Source organism: Pseudophryne corroboree, chromosome 8 (genome assembly GCF_028390025.1).
Source record: "Pseudophryne corroboree isolate aPseCor3 chromosome 8, aPseCor3.hap2, whole genome shotgun sequence".
NCBI lineage: Eukaryota > Metazoa > Chordata > Amphibia > Anura > Myobatrachidae > Pseudophryne > Pseudophryne corroboree.
The window spans coordinates 360,695,883-360,719,036 of NC_086451.1; the positions used below are offsets into that span (position 1 = coordinate 360,695,883).

General features: G+C 45.6%; 1 protein-coding gene across 8 annotated transcripts in view; it reads right to left on the reverse strand.

The window, feature by feature from the left end:
- The window catches only part of LRCH2 (leucine rich repeats and calponin homology domain containing 2), a 337,409-nt gene that overhangs the window by 163,587 nt on the left and 150,668 nt on the right, over nt 1-23,154 (reverse strand). For 3 of the 8 annotated variants that reach the window (XR_010183107.1, XM_063937534.1, XM_063937532.1), the window contains exons 8-12: nt 15,177-15,285; nt 8,300-8,406; nt 8,149-8,216; nt 6,913-7,023; nt 4,310-4,387 (exon numbers count right to left, since the gene is read on the reverse strand). Coding sequence is in view for 7 of the 8 variants with exons in the window: in XM_063937534.1 (XP_063793604.1) it covers nt 4,310-4,387; nt 6,913-7,023; nt 8,149-8,216; nt 8,300-8,406; nt 15,177-15,285 (473 nt within the window). In the remaining variant the exon portion in view is untranslated. The remainder of the gene's footprint in view (nt 1-4,309; nt 4,388-6,912; nt 7,024-8,148; nt 8,217-8,299; nt 8,407-15,176; nt 15,286-23,154) is intronic. The other 5 variants (XM_063937538.1, XM_063937536.1, XM_063937537.1 and 2 more) reach the window with 3 other exon arrangements.

Consider the following 23,154-nt stretch of genomic DNA (forward strand, 5'->3'; position numbering starts at 1 on the left):
GGTTAATTTCTTGGTAAGCTTTGACACTGAAGAATCAACTATTGGTGGATTCTCCCATGTACACGTTACCGAGTCTGGAAAAGGATAACTAGACTTAAATCTGCGAGGTATAGAAAACCGTTTATCTGGATTCTGTCTTGTTTCTACTAACATCTGATTTAGAGAATCCGACACAGGAAAACTTACTGGCGTCTTCCGTCGTTTAGTAAATACGACCTGATCATTGGTGAGAGGCTGTTCAGCTTCAGGAAACCTTAGCGACTGCCGTACCGCTCTGATGAGATCATCAATGCCGGAACTGTTAACATCCTCGCCATCTGACTCCACTTCGCCCTCCTCACCCTCATCGTGTTCCGTGAGGTCTGGGATGGAATCGTCAGAATGCAACATAGCAGACACTGGAAAATCATAAGACATATGAAAATTATCCCGTTTGCCCAAAATGGATTTGGACCGTACGCAAGGCTGAGACGCCTCCGGTAGTTCTGGCGGTCTCACCCTAGACTCAGATCTTAACGTTTCTCGTTCCAGACGAGCCGCGGTCATTTCTGTCTGAAATCTCTCCAGTACATTTACTAACATACCCCACGGAGGGTCCGGTGAGGAAATTGGTTGTAAAACAGGAGGCGAAATGGTATTCTGAACGGAATCCACAAAACATACTTTACATGTGGCAGATCCATCCGGTAACACACTGCCACATACTTTGCAAATATGCTTTTTAGTTTTTGCTGGTGCCTTACTCATTATGGCGACAGACAATACAATACACAAAAAACAGACACTTGCACGACTCAGTAAAATAGCAGTAAGGTGTCTCTGTATATAAATCTGGCCAAGTGCAGTACACGTGGCCAGTACTATGAAATTTGATCCCAAATTCCCACTAACACCCCTGTGCCTCCGGTGGTGTAGAGATGTAAGACAGGAATCTTCTGGAATCACAGAGGAAGATACAGGAAGCATGTTAAAAATGGCTGCCATGTTATACTTATACATATAATCACAGTGCTGGTTACATTCACTGATTATACTGTAACAATTCCCCTGCTGCTGCAATATTTCTCTGCTTTATTATTATTGTCCCCCATGTAAAGGCTGCCTGCTCTTTTAGCTTATTACAGCGGCAGCGCAGCGTGTGGGCCCCCAGCGGGTATCGTAGAGCGCTATGTGCCTCGTGTTTCCCAGCGGTGGGCTCCTGTATAATAGCTGGCGGTCAGCTAATCAAGCTAGCGCTGCGGCGGGCGGCGGCCTGTGAGAGTCGATCAGAGGTGCCTGCACGGAGGTCTGTGGCCGAACGTGCGGGCGCCTGAGCGGGGAGAGCCGCGGTGCCTGCACGGAGGTCTGTGGCCGAACGTGCGGGCGCCTGAGCGGGGAGAGCCGCGGTGCCTGCACGGAGGTCTGTGGCCGAACGTGCGGGCGCCTGAGCGGGGAGAGCCGCGGTGCCTGCACGGAGGTCTGTCATCAAACACTATGTCCCCACACGTCGGGGCGGCAGCGGGAGCTGACCGCCCCGTTTCACATACCTTACTCCTGCAGACGTGCGGAGGCTCCGACGGGGCTTTTCAGTAAGCGCCGGCCAGCCAGTGCAGGAGGATGTGAGGGCTGTGAGGGAGCTCTTTCAGAGAGGCCCGACACGCCCGTGCTGCTATCAGCAGCTGCACTATCCCTGACCCTGCCTTTTGGAAGGGGGAAAGGGATGTGTACAAATAGTAGAAAAAATAAAAATAAAAATAAAAGTTTCTTCAACAAAACCGTGACTTCAGGTATTAAGCTGCTACCACGGTCAGCACAGAAAAAACACTGGGTAAGTGCTCAGGGATATGGAGGGGTGGAGTGTTACTAATTTAAATATTCAGTGCTGTTTCCTACGGAAGCCCGTCCATATCCCAAGAGTACTCCAGTGACCCCTAGTGGATGAAAAAGAAATATCCCTCTGTGCATCCCTCATATATAAGACGACGTCTTTAATATGTTCTCATGTTAGCAAACTAGTATGTTTGACAGGGTCACCGACCACGCTGCAGCAGCACGCTCTGCAGGTTTCAGTCTAGTACCTGAGTGTGTAAATACAGACTTCAGGATAGCCTCCTGCTTTTTATCAACAGGTACCTTCAAAGTGGCCGTTCCTAAAACGGCAGTGCCACCTATTTTGACAATCGTGTGAGTGCCTTATCCACCCTAGGGGATATCTCCCAGCGTAACTTATCCTCTGGCGGGAAAAGGTACGCCATCAGTAACTTTTTAGAAATTACCAGTTTCTTATCAGGGGGAACCCACGCTTTTCACACACTTCATTCATTCATCTGATGGGGGAACAAAACACTGCCTGCTTTTTCTCCCCAAACATAAAAACCCATTTTTAGAGGTTAATGTCAGAAATATGTAACACATTTTTTATTGCCGGGATCAAGTCACGGATGTTCCTAGTGGATTGTGTATATGTCTCAACCTTGTCGACACTGGAGTCAGACTCCGTGTCGACATCTGTGTCTGCCATCTGAATGAGCGGGCGTTTTTGAGCCCCTGATGGCCTTTGAGACGCCTGGGCAGGCGCGGGCTGAGAAGCCGGCTGTCCCACAGCTGTTACGTCATCCACCCTTTTATGTAAGGAGTTGACACTGTCGGTTAATACCTTTCACCTAACCATCCACTCTGGTGTCGGCCCCACAGGGGGCGACATCACATTTATCGGCATCTGCTCCGTCACTATATAAGCCTCCTCCTCAAACATGTCGACACAGCCGTACCGACACACCGCACAAACACAGGGAATGCTCTGACTGAGGACAGGACCCCACAAAGCCCTTTGGGGAGACAGAGAGAGAGTATGCCAGCACACACCAGAGCGTCATATAATGTGGGGATTAACACTATAACTGAGTGAATTTTCCCCCATAGCTGCTTGTATATACAATATTGCGCCTAAATTTAGTGCCCCCCTCTCTTTTTAACCCTTTGAGCCTGAAAACTACAGGGGAGAGCCTGGGGAGCTTTCTTCCAGCTGCACTGTGAAGAGAAAATGGCGCCAGTGTGTTTGAGGGAGATAGCTCCGCCCCTTTTCCACGGCCTATTCTCCCGCTTTTTTCTGGATTCTGGCAGGGGTATTTACCACATATATAGCCTCTGGGGCTATATATTGTGGTATTTTTGCCAGCCAAGGTGTTTTTATTGCTGCTCAGGGCGCCCCCCCCCCCAAGCGCCCTGCACCCTCAGTGACCGGAGTGTGAAGTGTGTATGAGGAGCAATGGCGCACAGCTGCAGTGCTGTGCGCTACCTTGGTGAAGACTGATGTCTTCTGCCACCGATTTTCCGGACCTCTTCTTGCTTCTGGCTCTGTAAGGGGGACGGCGGCGCGGCTCCGGGACCGAACACCAAGGACTGGGCCTGCGGTCGATCCCTCTGGAGCTAATGGTGTCCAGTAGCCTAAGAAGCCCAATCCGGCTGCAAGCAGGCGAGTTCGCTTCTTCTCCCCTTAGTCCCTCGCTGCAGTGAGCCTGTTGCCAGCAGGTCTCACTGAAAATAAAAAACCTAATTCTATACTTTCTTTCTAGAGGCTCAGGAGAGCCCCTAGTGTGCATCCAACCTCGGCCGGGCACAAGATCTAACTGAGGCTTGGAGGAGGGTCATAGTGGGAGGAGCCAGTGCACACCAGGTAGTCATAAATCTTTCTAGAGTGCCCAGCCTCCTTCGGAGCCCGCTATTCCCCATGGTCCTTTCGGAGTTCCCAGCATCCACTAGGACGTCAGAGAAATAAATATTTAAGTTTAATGAGCGCCAAACACCGAAAATCATTTTGGCTACACAGAATCTCTTTCCTTTATAAACTATAGTGTCATTTTCCATTTTAAATATAGTGAAGTGGGTCAAAGTCAGCTCCTAGGACAGCAACCTTAGAATATATAAATATAATTGCCAGATAAGGATGTGTGCCGACATCTGTACTAATTGTTTTAAGATTTTTCAATTACATTTCCAGCACTCCATGTACCAAGGATGTGCTGGTTTTATTTCTATTCTGCTGTACAAGCAAATAACACAAAGCTAAACGAGTAAAAGACGGTAAAACTTCTGACGTCCTGTCGTGTCCCTAACCAAAATCTGATAATACTACGTATTGGATATCAGGAAGGACGTATGACAATGATCAAGACACACAGTGATGCATATTAATAATACAAGCACGATGGACCAACGAGTAAATGTGCTCGAGGGAAGACCAACTGAATCTCGAGGAAAGGAATCATCTGCAGAATCTATTTTTTCTTTTCTGGCCACACATCCTAATAAAATGTCTGAAACTGGATACCTTGACGCCCGCCCAGCGGCTCTCGTCCTCTGGAAGAGCTTTTCACTGAATGAAGTTCTATAATTTAATGGCCTCCGTCTGTAGACATGATTCAAGCATACCAACCAAACCCAAGGATGAAAGAAAGAGGTAGGAGATAGACCGGAAAGCGAAGAGTTGTTAGTTCGGTGAGAAAGGAAAGAGAAGAGACAGAGTATAAATAAGACAAACAAGTTAAAGAGTTAATTTCTATCTACAGAGTTACAGCACTCCATGCATAGTGCAATGGACACATGCTCATGATAATAGAGTACAAAGGCAGAAGTGTATCAGTAATCTGCAGTTAGTGAGATAAAAGAATAAATATACAATAAAGGTCAACCGCTATTCCTTAGATACCAGATAGATCTGTGTGACAGGTGTGTAAGAAGAATGCTTAAACTCATTTGCATTAGATATTCGCTTAGTTACCAGAGGAATTTTAAATCAACACAGAAACTGTTTAAAGCCACAAAGCTAAACTGCCTGAAATACATTTAATACAGGGGTACGCAGTCACTTTTTATCGACCCGGGCAATGCTGAACTATGAATACTGATGCCAGTATCAGTATGCCTCTCCACTTCACTCAAACTGCCCTCACAAAAGTTTGCAACGACCTCTATGCTGCCAAATCTAAGGGCCACCACTTTCTGCTTATTCTTCTTGACCATTCTGCTGCTTTTGACACTGTGGACCAACCTCTACTTCTGCAAACCCTTCATTCCATTGGTCTGCGTAATACTGCCCTCTCCTGGCTGTCCTCCTACCTCTCTGGCCATTCATTCTCTGTCTCCTCTCATGACTCCACCCCCCCTCCCACATACTGTAGGTATCCCCCAAGATTCTGTTCAATGTCCTCTCCTTTTCTCTCTGTGTGTGTCCTTTTTAGGTGTGCTCATTTGCTCTTTGACTTCCAATATAATCTCTGATGATTCTCAAATCTCCCTTCTCTGCCCCTGACCTCATCCTCGCTCTCCTCACTCGTATTTCTAACTATCTCTCTGTTATCTCTTTTTGGATGCCCCCAACGCTTTCTTAAACTTAACATGTTTAAGACTGAGCTGATCATCTTCCCACCCTCTCGCACAACCTCACCTCCCACAATTTCATTATCTATTGATGGCACAATTATCTCCTCTAACCAACCCCCAAGTGCGCTGTTTTGGAGTAATCCTCGATTCCTCCCTCTCCTTCAAACCACACATTCAGAACCTCTCACAAGCCTGCCGTTTTTATCCCCTTTCAAACCTTTTCTCACCCAAGATGCTACTAAGACTCTAATCCACTCAGTGGTCATCTCCAGACTGGACTACTGTAATCTCCTTCTGACTGGCATCCCTGACAAATGACTCTCTCCACTACAATCTATCCTCAATGCTGCAGTCCAGCTCATCTTCCTCTCCAAACGCACTACGTCCACCTCCCCTCTCCTTTAAGCCCTTCACTGGCTTCAATTTCCTTTTAGCATCCAATACAAGTTTCTCACACTCACTTAAGAAGTGCTCACCCGCTCCTCTCCCATTTACATCTCTGACCTTCTCTCTCTTTTTACACACCCAACTGTTCTCTTCGCTCTGCTAATGCATACCGCCTCTCCTGCTTACGGATTACTTCCTCCCACTCATACCTCTAAGATTTTTTGTGCGCTGCTCCCTTTCTCTGGAATTCTCTACATCTCCCCCTCAGACTCTCCACCTCTATACAGAACTTCAAACGGGCTCTCACGATATACTTCATCACCAAACCTCTGTTCCATGCTGTCTACCCCATCTGTGTCACCCTGGTCTGTCTGTCCCTCTTCTTTAGAATGTAAGCCCTCACAAGTAGGGCCCTCTTCCCTCATGCGCTTATCCTTTTCTTACTTAAACCATCTTGGATGACACCAATACTTATTTCAGTGTTGCCTGCTGATGCAGCTATGCTTATTTACCCTGTACTTGTCCTATATTGTCTTCAACTGTAAGTCAATGTTTTCCTGTTTTAATTACTCGTTATGTACTCTGTAATTGGGCGCTGCGGATCCCTTGCGTTGCCATATAAAGGATAATAATAATAATCATCATCATCTTGACACAGGTACAATGCTACCTGAAGCATTTTTACTGTGCAGGCATTAGAACTTTAAACATGCTGGAAAAGCGGCATTGTTAAAGTTAGAATGGCCACATTGTTGTAATGCTATGTAATACATTTTAACAGTGTCTGCATTCTGAGATTGACATAATCACTGTTGAATTTCTGTATGTATCCCAATATTGGGTAATTTTTAGAGTGCAAACAAGTTAGTTTACGTTGTAAATTATTAACAATGTAATTAGTTACAACAAGATGTCTCCATAACTCATTTACAGGAAGGAAAACACAGTAGTTTAAAGACAGTGTTCCTCCTTTTCATTCTCAGACCATATACTAATGACTACAGGTCCAGTAGTCTATTGGTTAGCGAACTACACAGTTATAGACCATATCCTCAGTTTACAGTAGAAGCCAAATTACTCAGTAACAAAATTCTATGTCAAATTATTGTATAGAGGTAAATGGTTATGCTTTATTTATTATTGGTCTAACTTGCACACAATTACCTGTTGTGCTTTTCTTGCTGTAATAATTGTGCTGCTATTTTCCTCAGATCCGTAACTTCCTTTATTTCATCCTCTTCTTCCTCTTCCACCAACAGCTGCTCTTTCTGTAGCCTGATATGAGAAGTACAGATCAGTCAGGGCATTGAAAATGGCAGATTTCATGCCTGCAAATATTAGTATGTGAAAGGGAAGGCTGTGTGTTTGCTTTAAACTGGTTGTAATATAATTCATTATCCCATGTGCAGGTGCCGTTGGGTAATTCTTCTGTGCAATAGGCGACATGCTGTAACACCAGTCCCGCTGATAAGGGAGGGACACTTATACCATGCAGACAGGAACAGAATGGTCAGCGCTTTAGAATGTGGGTATTATTTAATGGAATGTGTTAGCTAAAAGGGTAACTAAAATAATAATCAGATAATCATAAAACAGTACAACAGTATTACAGCTAAATATTTCATTATTTTTTTGTTCAGTTTGTCATGGTTTCAAATATCAAGAAAAAATATTAAACTGTAATAATGGACATCAGAAATAGGGAGATGTGGTAAGGTCGCCTGTAAGAAACTAGGCGATATATTTTTACCTATATATAAATCATTGAGATAATTTTTTAGATTCATTTTTAAATGCTAGTACAGATGTGTCCTCATAGATCCAGCCTCAATACGCCATGCAGTGAGAGATGCTTGGCGTGAGTGAGCTGCCAGATCCCATGCAACTCTGCCAACATCGGGACTCTTTTTGACGAAAATGCATGTTAGTTGCAGCGCATTCTGACTAGGACACACAAGGATCCTGCACCAATTAATTTGATATATGACAACTGTATATCTGTGTCTGTATATGGAGCAAAACTTGTACTGGAAAGAAGCTGTAGCTGTTACATTGTAGCACTTCGTATGCAGATTCAGAGATTGAATCACACACAACATGCAAGTGTCACATATCATATTAAATCAGCACCATCTCCTTGTGTGTCCTAGTTGCATTGTGTTGCAACTAAGGGGCATATTCGGCAAAAAAAATCACACAACATTAGAAATTCTTGTGCGACCTGTTGTGCCGAGAGGGGCTGTTTGGCGTGACTGCCGCAAAGATGTATGAGGACTCATCTGTACATGTGTGTTTTCGCCCCAAAAACACAACATCGGTTTAAGAATCGATGAAAATCAACCTTTAGTACCACTTGATGTGAATAAGCCCTAAAGAAACCAAGAACTGCTCAAACAATACCTTTGCTCTTCTTCCCATTCTTCATTCTCTTCCACCTTCGCAGATTTATCGCTTAGTTTTCCTCGTTCCTTAAAGAAGCAAGTGGAACAAAACTTACACACACAGTTTGCAATGTAAATAGCCTTGATATTTACCTCTGTACGGTTGTTACCTTAATATAAGAAACAAAGGGACCAGTAAGCTGAACATCACCATGATCAGATAGGACCGTGTCATCAGCACTGGGGTCATAGTCATAAATTTCCTGATCATGACCTGCTTTGTTAAGAAATAAAAGATAGAAATAAATATACTTCGCACAAGGCTGTTCTATTAAATAACACACAGCATTCTGAATGATTTTTAAATATTTGTTATAATAAGAATTTACTTACCGATAATTCTATTTCTCGGAGTCCGTAGTGGATGCTGGGGTTCCTGAAAGGACCATGGGGAATAGCGGCTCCGCAGGAGACAGGGCACAAAAGTAAAGCTTTTACAGGTCAGGTGGTGTGTACTGGCTCCTCCCCCTATGACCCTCCTCCAGACTCCAGTTAGGTACTGTGCCCGGACGAGCGTACACAATAAGGGAGGATTTTGAATCCCGGGTAAGACTCATACCAGCCACACCAATCACACCGTACAACTTGTGATCTAAACCCAGTTAACAGTATGATAACAGAGGAGCCTCTGAAAGATGGCTTCCTAAACAATAACCCGAATTAGTTAACAATAACTATGTACAAGTATTGCAGATAATCCGCACTTGGGATGGGCGCCCAGCATCCACTACGGACTCCGAGAAATAGAATTATCGGTAAGTAAATTCTTATTTTCTCTATCGTCCTAAGTGGATGCTGGGGTTCCTGAAAGGACCATGGGGATTATACCAAAGCTCCCAAACGGGCGGGAGAGTGCGGATGACTCTGCAGCACCGAATGAGAGAACTCCAGGTCCTCCTTTGCCAGGGTATCAAATGTGTAAAAATTTACAAACGTGTTCTCCCCTGACCACGTAGCTGCTCGGCAGAGTTGTAATGCCGAGACCCCTCGGGCAGCCGCCCAAGATGAGCCCACCTTCCTTGCGGAATGGGCCTTAACAGATTTAGGCTGTGGCAGGCCTGCCACAGAATGTACAAGTTGAATTTTGTTACAAAACCAACGAGCAATCGACTGCTTAGAAGCAGGTGCACCCAACTTTTTGGGTGCATACAGTATAAACAGCGAGTCAGATTTTCTGACTCCAGCCGTCCTTTAAATGTATATTTTTAAGGCTCTGACAACGTCCAACAACTTGGAGTCCTTCAAGTCGTCTGTAGCCGCAGGCACTACAATAGGCTGGTTCAGGTGAAACGCTGATACCACCTTAGGGAGAAAATGCGGACGCGTCCGCAGCTCTGCCCTATGTCGAATGGAAAATTAAATAAGGGCTTTTATAAGACAAAGCCGCCAGTTCAGATACTCTCCCGGCCGAAACCAGGGCCAGTAACATAGTCACTTTCCATGTGAGATATTTCAAATCCACATTCTTTAGTGGTTCAAACCAATTGGATTTGAGGAAATCTAAAACTACATTTAGATCCCACGGTGCCACCTTAGGCACCACAGGAGGCTGTATATGCAGTACTCCTTTGATAAAAATCTGGACCTCAGGGACTGAGGCCAATTCTTTGTGGAAGAATATTGATAGGGCCGAAATTTGAACCTTAATAGATCCCAATTTGAGACCCATAGACAATCCTGATTGCAGGAAATGTAGGAAAACGACCCAGTTGAAATTCCTCCATCGGAGCACTCCGCTGCTCGCACCACGCAACATATTTTCGCCAAATACGGCGATAATGCTTCGCGGTGACTTCCTTCCTTGCCTTTATCAAGGTAGGAATGACTTCTTCTGGAATGCCTTTTCCTTTTAGGATCTGGCATTCAACGCCATGCCGTCAAACGCAGCCGCGGTAAGTCTTGAAAAAGACAAGGACCCTGCTGAAGCAGGTCCCTTCTCAGAAGTAGAGGCCACGGATCGTCCGTGACCATCTCTTGAAGTTCCGGGTACCAAGTCCTTCTTGGCCAATCCGGAGCCACTAGTCTTACTCCTCTTTGCCGTATAATCCTCAATACCTTTGGTATGAGAGGCAGAGGAGGAAACACATATACCGACTGGTACACCCAAGGTGTTACCAGCGCGTCCACAGCTATTGCCTGCGGATCTCTTGACCTGGCGCAATACCTGTCCAGTGTTTTGTTGAGGCGAGACGCCATCATGTCCACCATTGGTTTTACCCAACGGTTTAATAGCATGTGGAAAACTTCTGGATGAAGTCCCCACTCTCCCGGGTGAAGGTCGTGTCTGCTGAGGAAGTCTGCTTCCCAGTTGTCCACGCCCGGGATGAATACTGCTGACAGTGCTATCACGTGATTCTCCGCCCAGCGAAGGATCCTGGCAGCTTCTGCCATTGCCCTCCTGCTTCTTGTGCCGCCCTGTCTGTTTACATGGGCGACTGCCGTGATGTTGTCCGACTGGATCAACACCGGTCTTCCTTGAAGCAGAGGTTCCGCCTGGCTTAGAGCATTGTAGATTGCTCTTAGTTCCAGAATGCTTATGTGAAGAGACTTTTTCAGGCTCGACCACACTCCCTGGAAATTTCTTCCCTGTGTGACTGCTCCCCAGCCTCTCAGGCTGGCATCCGTGGTCACCAGGATCCAATCCTGTATGCCGAATCTGCGGCCCTCCAATAGATGAGCCTCCTGCAACCACCACAGAAGGGATACCCTTGTCCTCGGCGACAGGGTTATCCGCAGGTGCATCTGAAGATGCGACCCTGACCATTTGTCCAACAGATCCCTTGCATGGAATCTGCCGAAAGGGATTGCTTCGTAAGAAGCTACCATTTTTTCCCAGGACTCTTGTGCATTGATGTACAGACACCTTTCCTGGTTTTAGGAGGTTCCTGACCAGGTCAGATAACTCCTTGGCTTTTTCTTCGGGAAGAAAAACCTTTTTCTGAACTGTGTCCAGAATCATCCCCAGGAACAGCAGACGAGTTGTCGGCATTAATTGGGATTTTGGAATATTCAGAATCCATCCGTGCTGCTTTAGCACCTCTTGAGATAGTGCTAAACCCATCTCTAGCTGTTCTCTGGACCTTGCCCTTATTAGGAGATCGTCCAAGTATGGGATAATTAATACGCCTTTTCTTCGAAGAAGAAATATTATCTCGGCCATTACCTTTGTAAAGACCCGAGGTGCCGTGGACAAACCAAACGGCAGCGTCTGAAACTGATAGTGACAGTTTTGTACAACGAACCTGAGGTACCCCTGGTGTGAGGGGTAATTGGAACGTGGAGATACGCATCCTTGATGTCCAAGGATACCATAAAGTCCCCTTCTTCCAGGTTCGCTATCACTGCTCTGAGTGACTCCATCTTGAACTTGAACTTCTTTATGTATAGGTTCAAGGACTTCAGATTTAGAATAGGCCTTACCGAGCCATCCGGCTTCGGTACCACAAATAGAGTGGAATAATACCCCTTCCCTTGTTGTAGAAGAGGTACCTTGACTATCACCTGCTGAGAATACAGCTTGTGAATGGCTTCCAAAACCGTCTCCCTTTCTGAGGGGGACGTTGGTAAAGCAGACTTCAGGAAACGGCGAGGTGGCTCTGTCTCTAATTTCAACCTGTACCCCTGAGATATTATCTGCAGGATCCAGGGATTTACCTGCGAGTGAGCCCACTGCGCGCTGTAATTTTTGAGACGACCGCCTACCGCCCCCGAGTCCGCTTGCGAAGCCCCAGCGTCATGCTGAGGCTTTTGTAGAAGCCGGGGAGGGCTTCTGTTCCTGGGAAGGAGCTGCCTGTTGCTGTCTCTTCCCTCGTCCTCTGCCTCGTGGCAGATATGAATAGCCCTTTGCTCTCTCATTTTTAAAGGAACGAAAGGGCTGCGGTTGAAAGGTCGGTGCCTTTTTTCTGTTGGGGAGTGACTTGAGGTAGAAAGGTGGATTTCCCGGCCGTAGCCGTGGCCACCAAATCCGATAGACCGACCTCAAATAACTCCTCTACGCATCGCCTGTCCACTGTCGTGTCCATAAAGCTCTTCTGGCCGAAATGGACATAGCACTTACCCGTGATGCCAGTGTGCAGATATCTCTCTGTGCATCACGCATATAAAGAAATGCATCCTTTATTTGTTCTAACGACAGTAAAATATTGTCCCTGTCCAGGGTATCAATATTTTCGATCAGGGACTCTGACCAAACTACCCCAGCACTGCACATCCAGGCAGTCGCAATAGCTGGTCGTAGTATAACACCTGCATGTGTGTATATACCTTTTTGGATATTTTCCATCCTCCTATCTGATGGATCTTTAAGTGCGTCCGTCTCAGGAGAGGGTAACGCCACTTGTTTTGATAAGCGTGTTAGCGCTTTGTCCACCCTAGGAGGTGTTTCCCAGCGCTCCCTAACCTCTGGCGGGAAAGGGTATAAAGCCAATAACTTCTTTGAAATTAGCAGTTTTTTATCGGGGCACCCCACGCTTCATCACACACGTCATTTAATTCTTCTGATTCGGTAAAAACTACTGGTAGTTTTTTCACACCCCACATAATACCCTGTTTAGTGGTACCTGTAGTATCAGCTAAATGTAACATCTCCTTTATTGCCAAAATCATATAACGTGTGGCCCTACTGGAAAATACGGTTGATTCGTCACCTTCACCACCGGAATCAGTGCCTGTGTCTGGGTCTGTGTCGACCGACTGAGGCAAGGGACGTTTTACAGCCCCTGACGGTGTTTGAGGCGCCTGGACAGACACTAATTGAGTGTCCGGCCGCCTCATGTCGGCAAACGACTGCTTAAGCGAGTTGACGCTATCCCGTAATTCCACAAATAAAGGCATCCATTCTGGTGTCGACCCCCTAGGAGGTGACATCCTCATATTTGGCAATTGCTCCGCCTCCACACCAATAACGTCCTCATACATGTCGACACACACGTACCGACACACAGCAGACACACAGGGAATGCTCTATACGAAGACAGGACCCACTAGCCCTTTGGGGAGACAGAGGGAGAGTCTGCCAGCACACACCAAAAAGCGCTATATATGACAGGGATAGCCTTATGATTAAGTGCTCCCTTATAGCTGCTTTTATATTAATATATTGCCATTTATTCTGCCCCCCCTCTCTGTTATACCCTGTTTCTGTAGTGCAGTGCAGGGGAGAGACCTGGGAGCCTTCCTGACCAGCGGAGCTGTGACAGAAAATGGCGCCGTGTGCTGAGGAGATAGGCCCCGCCCCTTTTTCGGCGGGCTCGTCTCCCGCTATTTAGTACATTTAGGCAGGGGTAAATATCTCCATATAGCCTCTGGGGCTATATGTGAGGTATTTTTAGCCTTTTTAAAGGTTTTCATTTGCCTCCCAGGGCGCCCCCCCCCAGCGCCCTGCACCCTCAGTGACTGCCGTGTGAAGTGTGCTGAGAGGAAAATGGCGCACAGCTGCAGTGCTGTGCGCTACCTTAAGAAGACTGCAGGAGTCTTCAGCCGCCGATTCTGGACCTCTTCTTGCTTCAGCATCTGTGAGGGGGCCGGCGGCGTGGCTCCGGTGACCATCCAGGCTGTACCTGTGATCGTCCCTCTGGAGCTTCATGTCCAGTAGCCAAGAAGCCAATCCATCCTGCACGCAGGTGAGTTCACTTCTTCTCCCCTCTGTCCCTCGTTGCAGTGATCCTGTTGCCAGCAGGAATCACTGTAAAATAAAAAACCTAAGCTAAACTCTCTAAGCAGCTCTTTATGAGAGCCACCTAGAATTGCACCCTTCTCGGCCGGGCACAAAAATCTAACTGGAGTCTGGAGGAGGGTCATAGGGGGAGGAGCCAGTACACACCACCTGACCTGTAAAAGCTTTACTTTTGTGCCCTGTCTCCTGCGGAGCCGCTATTCCCCATGGTCCTTTCAGGAACCCCAGCATCCACTTAGGACGATAGAGAAATATCAATTGACAACAACGTGTCCAGAAGCATATAATAACTTTTCTAGTGCTTGCAATAGCCTGACAATAGAGTTAAGGCCCATATTCACGGTCCGATGTGGGAGAGATGTGTGCTGAGCGAACCGCTCAGCACACATCTCTCCCACCGCTCAGCACAGCGCGATGTGTGCTGAGCGTGCGTGTGGAGACGGGGGGGGCGCTCATTTCACCCAGCAGGTGAAATGAGCGACCTGCTAGATTGGCCTGCTTCTAGCACCAGCGATAGCGATGCGCGAGGCTGCGCATCGCTATCGCTGTGGGGGGTACACACGGAGCGATCATGCTTAAAATCTAAGCAATCTAGTCAGATTGCTTAGATTATCGCTCCGTGAGTACCCCCCTTTAGTATAACCAATTTCAAAATAGACTCAATTAGAATGTAAGAATGTAAGCTCTCACGAGCAGGGCCCTCTTCCCTCATATGCTTATTCTTTTCTTACTTTAATAGTCCTCAACTGCCCAAATCCTGCAGTTTTTTGGCCACCTTGATACTTATCTCTGTCGTCTACTGGTGTAGTTATGCTTAATTACCCTGTTCTTGTCCTATATTGTCTTCAACTGTAAGTCACTGTTTTGATTATGTGCATATGTACTCTGTAATTGGGAGCTGTGGAACCCTTGTGGCGCCATATAAATAAAGGATAATAATAATAATAATAATAATAATTAGAGCATTATAAAGTAGCACCATAGAATCATACAGTAGTAGCAAATATATTTCTTTGTTCACAATTAACACACTTATTATTCCAAGAAGAAACAGTCACAACCAGTGCAGTGCAATGCAGCACCATAGCATTATAGCAGCACAAACCATATACGTGTGCAAAGAAGTAGAATTATGTGTGCTCATGTGTTTCACTAAACAGTCACCTCTACAGAACAAGTAAAAAAGAATACACCACCAGCACCAAATAGCTGCATTATTGTGTGACAGGATTGATCTTATTGCGATGAATTTACAGGAAGTATAATTTAGTCACCAGGAGACATTGCATTGCCAGAAGCGAGTAACAGGTTACCTTTGTGTGAATCCAGCTTACTTCCTACTAAGTGATTGTCATTTTTCAGTGCTTGGTCTCTTGACTCTGATACCTGAGAGTGAAGGCTGATTGTGTCGTCGTCTGATGGCTATGAGAAAGAGATAACATGGGTCAGTGACAGCTTTCGGGAGATCACCCACCGGTAACATGAATATGGTTACGAAGCAGATTAATGTCACTAGGGGGGGACAAAATATTAAAGGACACAAAAATGTCACTGCTTGCTCATGGCAGTACTGCCTTATTTGTTTCCTGTTACAGTGAGCAGTATAGCAGCACTTACTGAAACAAAATCATATGTACGCTCATTCGGAAGAATACTAATGGCGCAGCATATCACTCCAATAAGATGTCAAAGACTGCATTTAGTAAGTGCTGCAAGAAAATTAACTCTTTCAGGACATGTAAAGTCTAATAATATCCCAAACAAATAGAGCAGTATTTTCTCATTTAGTATACAATGTAGTTAATGTGACTGCATGTCCAAAAATGTTTTCATCATTTCATATTTTATAACAAAACATAGAACCCGCCAAAATAAGTTCAGAGAGGGCTATACTTTAAATGAATCATATTTGTTGTGTATAGACAAAACTTCCAAAGAGATACAAGCTGAACTCCAAGGTCAAGGTACGTCAGTGTCTGATCGCACCTTTTTGAGCAACAGTGGGGTCTGTGGTAGACCCAGGAGGACCTCACTTTCCAAAGAACATTAAAAAGTCAAAATAGTATTGCTAAAATGTATATTGATACAATGCTTCTGGGAGAATGTAATTTTGACAAATAAGTCATAATTGTTGCTTTTTGGCAAGTCACTTCAGTTCTATGTTCTCATTAAAAAAAAATATTAAGCTTTCAGAGAAAAGAACACTTTACCTACTGTGAAACAGAGAAGGCGAAGTTAAGTTTTGGGGTTGCTTAGCTTTGTATCTCTGCAGGGTACAATGAAATGTCAAGTCTATCAAGGCATTCTGGAGCGAAACGTACTGCCCAGTGTCAGAAAGCTCTGTCTCAGTGGGTTGGGGCTGACATACAGACAGTCAGGGTCCCGGGATCCCAGCTGCCAGAATGCCAGGGGATGGGGGCGCGCAACGGAAACCCCTTGCGGGATTCCTGCGTTCACCGCGCAAATATGTAGTCTGGAGAACACACCCATCAAACATGAGTCAGCTGGAGCAATTGCCAAGGAAAAGTAGACCAAACGGGTTGGGTATTAAATGCTTGCGGTTAGAATCCAGACGGTCAGAATGCAGATGAATCCCAGTGAGCATTCTAACCCTAACCTTTATACTGACCTTTGGGCTCTGTCTGCATTGTAACCATCGGGACTCTACTGCTGGAATTGTGACCATCGGGATCCTTACTACATACCAGCCAAACTACATGTTCACAGGTACAGAAGTCCAACTGCAAGCTACAGAAATCACACAATTGCAGCGATTGCCTCTAAAGGTTTTGCAACAAAGTATTAGGTTAAGCAGTCCATCTTTTTTGTCTATGCCCTTTGCATTTAATTTATCATTTATTAATATATATAATCTGTTGAATCAAAACTCAAATGCAAATTCTGATTTCTATTAACTGGCATTTACAATGATGGATGACAATTACTTTTGTCAGTTATAAGTTATTGCAGAAAAAATATATGGGGGGGGGGGATTTGTGTAAGGACCCCAACAAATTTGACCATATCTTTACATAGATTCTCAAACATCTCAGACTGTGACCCTGGGGCACTTTACAGCCGTGGAAGCATGGAAAATACAGTTTGATGTAACAAACACTCAATGGGTTCATGCAGGCTGCCTATTTTAGCGTCTAAACATTTTTTTTTTGTCCTTTTTGACTCTGTTTAACTTGTTTTTATATTTTTAGCTGTATTTTTAAATCTTTAACTGCACCATGGTAACAAGGAAACTGGTCAATAAATATAACAAAAAGACATAGCACATCAAGTCAATGTATTCTCACTTGGTGCAGTCATGATAAAAATAAAGTACAGTATTTGGCCCAAACATTGAATCTGATGGGAATCCAGCACCACTTAATAAAGGGTGTGGTTCAAAGGATCGACCAAACTTAGGCCGACAGTCACTAGGTCAACCACTATTGGTCAACAGCGACTAAGTATACACCTGAAATAAGTTGACACAAGCATTAGGTCGACATGACAAAAGGTCGACATGAGGTTTAAAAAAAAAATACATGTGTCGTTTTCTTCGTAAAGTGACTGGGAACCTCAAATAGTGCACCGCGTCCCCTCGCATGGCGAGCAAAAGGTGCCTTGCTGCGTTTGGCACAGGTTATCGCTCCCAATCGTAGTCCACGTGGATTGTAAAAGTATGAAAAAGTTCAAAAAAATTTTTTTTTTAAACGCATGTCGACCCTTTGTCATGTCGACCTAGTGACCATGTCGACCTAATGCATGTCAACCAATAGTGGTCGACCTAAAGACCGGATACCTTAATAAATGGGCCTGTCCTGTGTACAGTAGGCAAGGATATATTTCTTCTTGTTTTGCTCATTGCTTTTTCATCCACACATACAATGTCATGCACTGATTTTGGACATTGATAATTAAATACAGATACAGACTAAAAGATGCTTTTTCATACAAAAATAACATTGGCTTTAATGAATTATTACAAAATAGAGAAAACTAAGGATTTATACAATAAGTTATTTTCCGGTTATGTCCACAGTTTAGAAGAACTAGTGTAAGATCAGAAGTTTCCAAAAAAATTTGTAGTTTAGTGATATCAGGCGCAGTGTTACAGAAATGCTGTTGTAAGCAGTAAGGAATCCTTTACACAGATAGAAGGAACATCCATCAAGAACTGCTGAAAGGCCCACTAAATCTAAATAGGTCTTCTATACAAAAAAAGCAAAAAAAAAGCTTGTAATAACATTTACAAAGATGATAAATTTCCAAGAACCATTACGTATAGAACTGAAAATATTACAAATAAAACTGACTGTTGGGAACAGTTTTTCCAATGCATAGCAGAAATCCTGTCCAAGTTTATGTAAGGACACGTACAGCAGTAGTGGACAAAATAGAATAGCTTATAAGTGGCAGCACAGTAATTGTACATAGAATATTAAGCAAATTAACTTCTGCAAAAAGTATAGAAAAGGAACAGATGTATCCGCATATACCTAAGGGTATATTTACTAAAATAGGATTTATGATCTTACCTCGTTAAACCTTTTTCTTTGAGTCCATAGGGGGGCACAGGAATTCTTTACGGTGGATATTGGCTTGATGGGAGACGTCCGGGCACCAAAAGGGTTACTTGCTTTTACCCACCAGCCCTCAGGCCTCCTATCCCCTATATCCCACCCCCTGGCCTGCCAGTTTTAGTTGGCAAGCCCAAGGCAGAAGCGAGGAAGAGAAGAGAATGAAAGACCAACACTCTTACAGAGTCACCATCAGCAAATTTGGGCACACAGTCAACAACCTAAGAACAAACTCCCGCAGGTCAGGTGCGTCAGGGAGGGCACAAAAGAAAAGGATTTAACAAGGTAAGACCATAAATCATATTTTCCTTTGTCGTACACTAGGGTGGGGACACTCCTGGACTGCGCTCGGGACACTACGCCCGAAGGCTGCATTATCTAACGCAAAGGCATAAAATTTAAGAAAAAAGTGTGGGCCGAAGACCACGTGGCTGCTCTGCAGAAGCCCCGCGCTGAGCTGCCCAAGGTTTTCCTACAGACAGAGTAGAATGAGCACTGACTCTGGCCGGAGTAGGAAGCTCAGCAACTGTGTAGGCATGACAAATAGTCAAATGGAGCCAGCGGGCCAGCACCTGCTTTAAGGCCAGCCAGCCCCGTTTAGGAGTCATACAGAACAAAGAGAGTCCGATCTCCGGATCAGTCTCCGCAGAATCTGTTAGTGCTGGAACCACAATCTCCTGATTTTCATGAAACCTAGAAACGACCTTTGGCAGATAATGCAGACACGTGCGAAGCACTGTTCTGTCCTGGTGAAATACTAAGAACGGAGAGCGCCAAGACAAGGCACTGAGGTCTGATACTCTACGGGCTGAGGCAATAGCCAAAAGGAAACAAGTCTTTCAAGCGTGCCAATGTAGGTCCACCATTTCCAATAGTTCAAAGGGAGCTTTTCCTAATGATCATAAGACCAATGATAGATCCCAAGGAGCTACTGGAGGTACAAAAGGAGGTGGCCCAGTTGCCGGACATTCGCACCTTTCTTCATGTAGCACTCCCTGAAGAAAGGTGCGACTGTCCGGCAACTGGGCCAAGTGTTTATGGAATAACACCAATAGTGCAGAGACCTGTACCTTTAATGAAGGCAATCTGAGACCCAAATAGAGACCTGACTTTAATAAAGACAGCAACTGAGAAATCCGAAAGGATCATGGGTTGAAGCTTCGAGCTGAGCACCACTGAAAGTAGGACTTCCACACTCGGTGATAAATTTTAGCTGAAGATTCCTGTCTCTAAGCATGGTATTTAACACCCTCCTTGAAAATCCTTTTGTGCTTAAGACGGATGTCTCAATAGCCACCCCGTCAAAGTGAGGTGGTCTGGATTCGGATGAAGGCAAGGGCAGTAAGACAGAAGATCTGGACGTTGTGGTAATGATAGCGGTACGCCGATGTAGAGGGCCTGGAGATCCGCGTGGCCAATCTGAAGCCACTAGAAAATAGAATTTTGGTACTTACCAGGTAAATCCTTTTCTTTGAATCCATAGGGGGCACTGGAGTACTCTTGGGATATGGACGCTTTCCGTAGGAACAGGGCACTGAATATTTAAATTTAGAACACTCCACCCCTCCATATCCCCGAGTACCTCAGTGTTTTTTACTGAGCCGAACAGGAACTATAGAGAGGTTGACAATGGAGCATTAAATATAACATAACGGACAACAACAAAGTTGACACAACGTTACTGACAACTAAACAGTTGACACCATAACCAGCACTTGATAATGTGAACCAGTCGGTGAGAGTGTTTTACCATAAGATCCCCTGAACTTACCACAAACCAGGTAAAACTGCTCTGGGTGGGCGTCCAGTGCCCCCTATGGATTCAAAGAAAAGGATTTACCTGGTAAGTACCAAAATCCTATTTTCTTTTTCATCCACTAGGGGTCACTGGAGTACTCTTGGGACGTACCAAAGTTCCCCCGTGGGCGGGAGAGCTGTTTGGCACCTGTAACACTAGGCGGCCAAAGCTAGATGCTGATGCCGCAAACGTATCAAACTTGTAAAAGCGCACAAACGTGTGCACTGAAGACCATGTAGCCGCACGGCAAAGCTGCGTCGTAGAAGCTCCACGACCAGCTGCCCATGAAGTTCCCACAGAACGTGTGGAATGAGCCGTTACCGATGTAGGCGGCTGTAACCTAGCATGAAGGTAAGCCTGACGTATGGTCAGTTTTATCCATCTGGATAAGGTCTGCTTAGACGCTGGCCAACCCATCTTGGCAGCATCATAGAGAACAAACAACGTATCCGTCTTACGAACTGTAGACGTTCGGGATACATAAACGCGTAAAGCGCGTACCACATCTAGAGTTCCAGAATGTGCTGTCAACACAGGAACCACTATTCGTTGATTGATGTGAAAAGATGACACTACCTTTGGTAAGAAAGCAGGATTCGTCCGAAGTTCCGCTCTGTCATCATGAAACACCAAATACGGTGGCTTGCATGACAAGGCACCCAAATCTGAAACACGCCTTGCCGAAGCTAAGGCTAGAAGAAAAATTGTTTTCCAAGTGAGAAACGTTATATCCACTTGTTGTAAGGGTTCAAAATATGAAGACTGTAAGAAATCTAAAACCAGATTCAAGTCCCATGGCGCTGTAGGTGGAATGAATGGAGGCTGTACTCTGAGGACACCCTGCAGAAAAGTGTGTACCGACGGCAATAAAGCCAATCGTCTTTGAAAATAAATTGACAACGCAGATACCTGCACCTTAAGTGTAGATAAACGCAGTCCTTCATCCAACCCCATCTGTAGAAATAACAGAAGACGGGATAACTTGAAAGATGATGTCGGAAACTTACGAGTTTCACACCAACCTATACAGGCACGCCAAATTCTGTAATAATGAGCTGCCGTAACTGGCTTCCTAGCACGTAACATTGTTGGTATAACCGATTCTGGAATGCCCTCTCTTCTTAAGAGGGCGGTCTCAACAGCCACCCCGTCAAATGCAGCCGCGCTAAATCGGGGTAAAGAAACGGACCCTGTTGTAACAAGTCCGGACGTAGAGGGAGCGGCCAAGGTTCGTCTGCGAGTATTCCGCGGAGATCCGAGAACCAAGCTCTCCGAGGCCAATGAGGCGCCACTAGTATGACTGTGACAGACTCTCTTTTGATCCGTTTTAGCACCAGAGGGAGCAACGGAAACGGTGGAAACAGATACACAAGGCTGTACGGCCACGCGACGGTGAGAGCATCCACCGCCACTGCCTTTGGATCTCTCGTTCTGGACACATACTGGAGCGTCTGGTGATTGTGTCGAGACGCCATCAGGTCCACCTGAGGATAACCCCACCGCTGAACCAACATGTGAAACACTTCTGGATTTAATGCCCATTCTCCTGGATGAAAATCCCGACGACTGAGATAATCCGCTTCCCAGTTGTCCACTCCCGGAATGAACACTGCCGACAATATCACCTGGTGGTATTCCGCCCAATTGAGGATTCGAGCTACTCCCCGCATTGCCATGCGGCTTCTCGTTCCTCCTTGTTTGTTGATGTATGCGACCGCCGTCGCATTGTCTGACTGCACCTGGACAGTGTGAAACCGAAGCATGTGCACTGCTTGTCGTAACGCATTGTAAATTGCGCGGAGTTCCAGGACATTTATAGACAGCAATCTCTCGTGATCCGCCCAGAGACCCTGGAGCTGACAATTTTGAACTACAGCTCCCCAACCTCTGAGACTGGCGTCCGTCGTTAGAATTATCCAATTCCAGCCGCCGAACAGTCTCCCTGCGGTTAGATTGTGTTCCTTGAGCCACCAGAGCAGAGACACCCTTGCAATTGGCGACAACCTCACCCTGTGGTGAATCTGCAGATGCGAGCCCGACCACTGTGCGAGTACATCCAGTTGAAATGGACGCGAGTGAAATCTACCGAACTGAAGCGCTTCGAAAGCGGCCACCATTGTGCCTAAGAGGCGAATGCACAAATGTACCGACACTGTGCGTGGCTTGAGCACTAATTGTACCAGATGGCGTAGAATCTGTACTTTCTGTTGTGGTAGGTAAATTCTTTGATTGCCCGTATCGAAAATCATACCTAGGAATTGAAGGCGTTGAGACGGAATTAGATGTGATTTCTTGAAGTTGACAATCCAACCGTGGTGAACCAGTACATTGTACGTTAGCAGCGCATGTTGGAGAAGTATGTGTTGAGACGGGGCTTTGATGAGCAGATCGTCTAAATACGGAACTATTGTCACTCCCAGGGATCTGAGATGAGCTATCATCACAGACATCACTTTGGTGAACACCCGAGGCGCTGACGATAGGCCAAACGGTAGAGCCTGAAACTGGTAATGGTTCTGGCGTATTGCAAACCGCAAGAATCTCTGATGAGGCTGCCAAATCGGAATGTGTAAGTACGCATCCTTGAGATCTAGCGCAATCATGAATTCCTTTGGCTCTAAACCCGCAATCACGGAACGCAGAGATTCCATCTTGAATCTGTAGTAAGTTACGTACCGATTGAGACCCTTTAAGTTCAATATTGGTCTGACTGAGCCATCCGGCTTCGGTACCACAAACAGACTGGAATAATAACTCTGACCCTGTTGGTGTACAGGGACCGGAATCAAAACTGCTGAATCCAGTAGGGACTGAATGGCAATTTGCAGAACCGCCCTCTTGTCGTCCGACAGAGGCAATCCTGTCTTGAAAAACCGCAGTGGCGGAAGACAGTCGAACTCTATTTTGTAACCTTTTAAC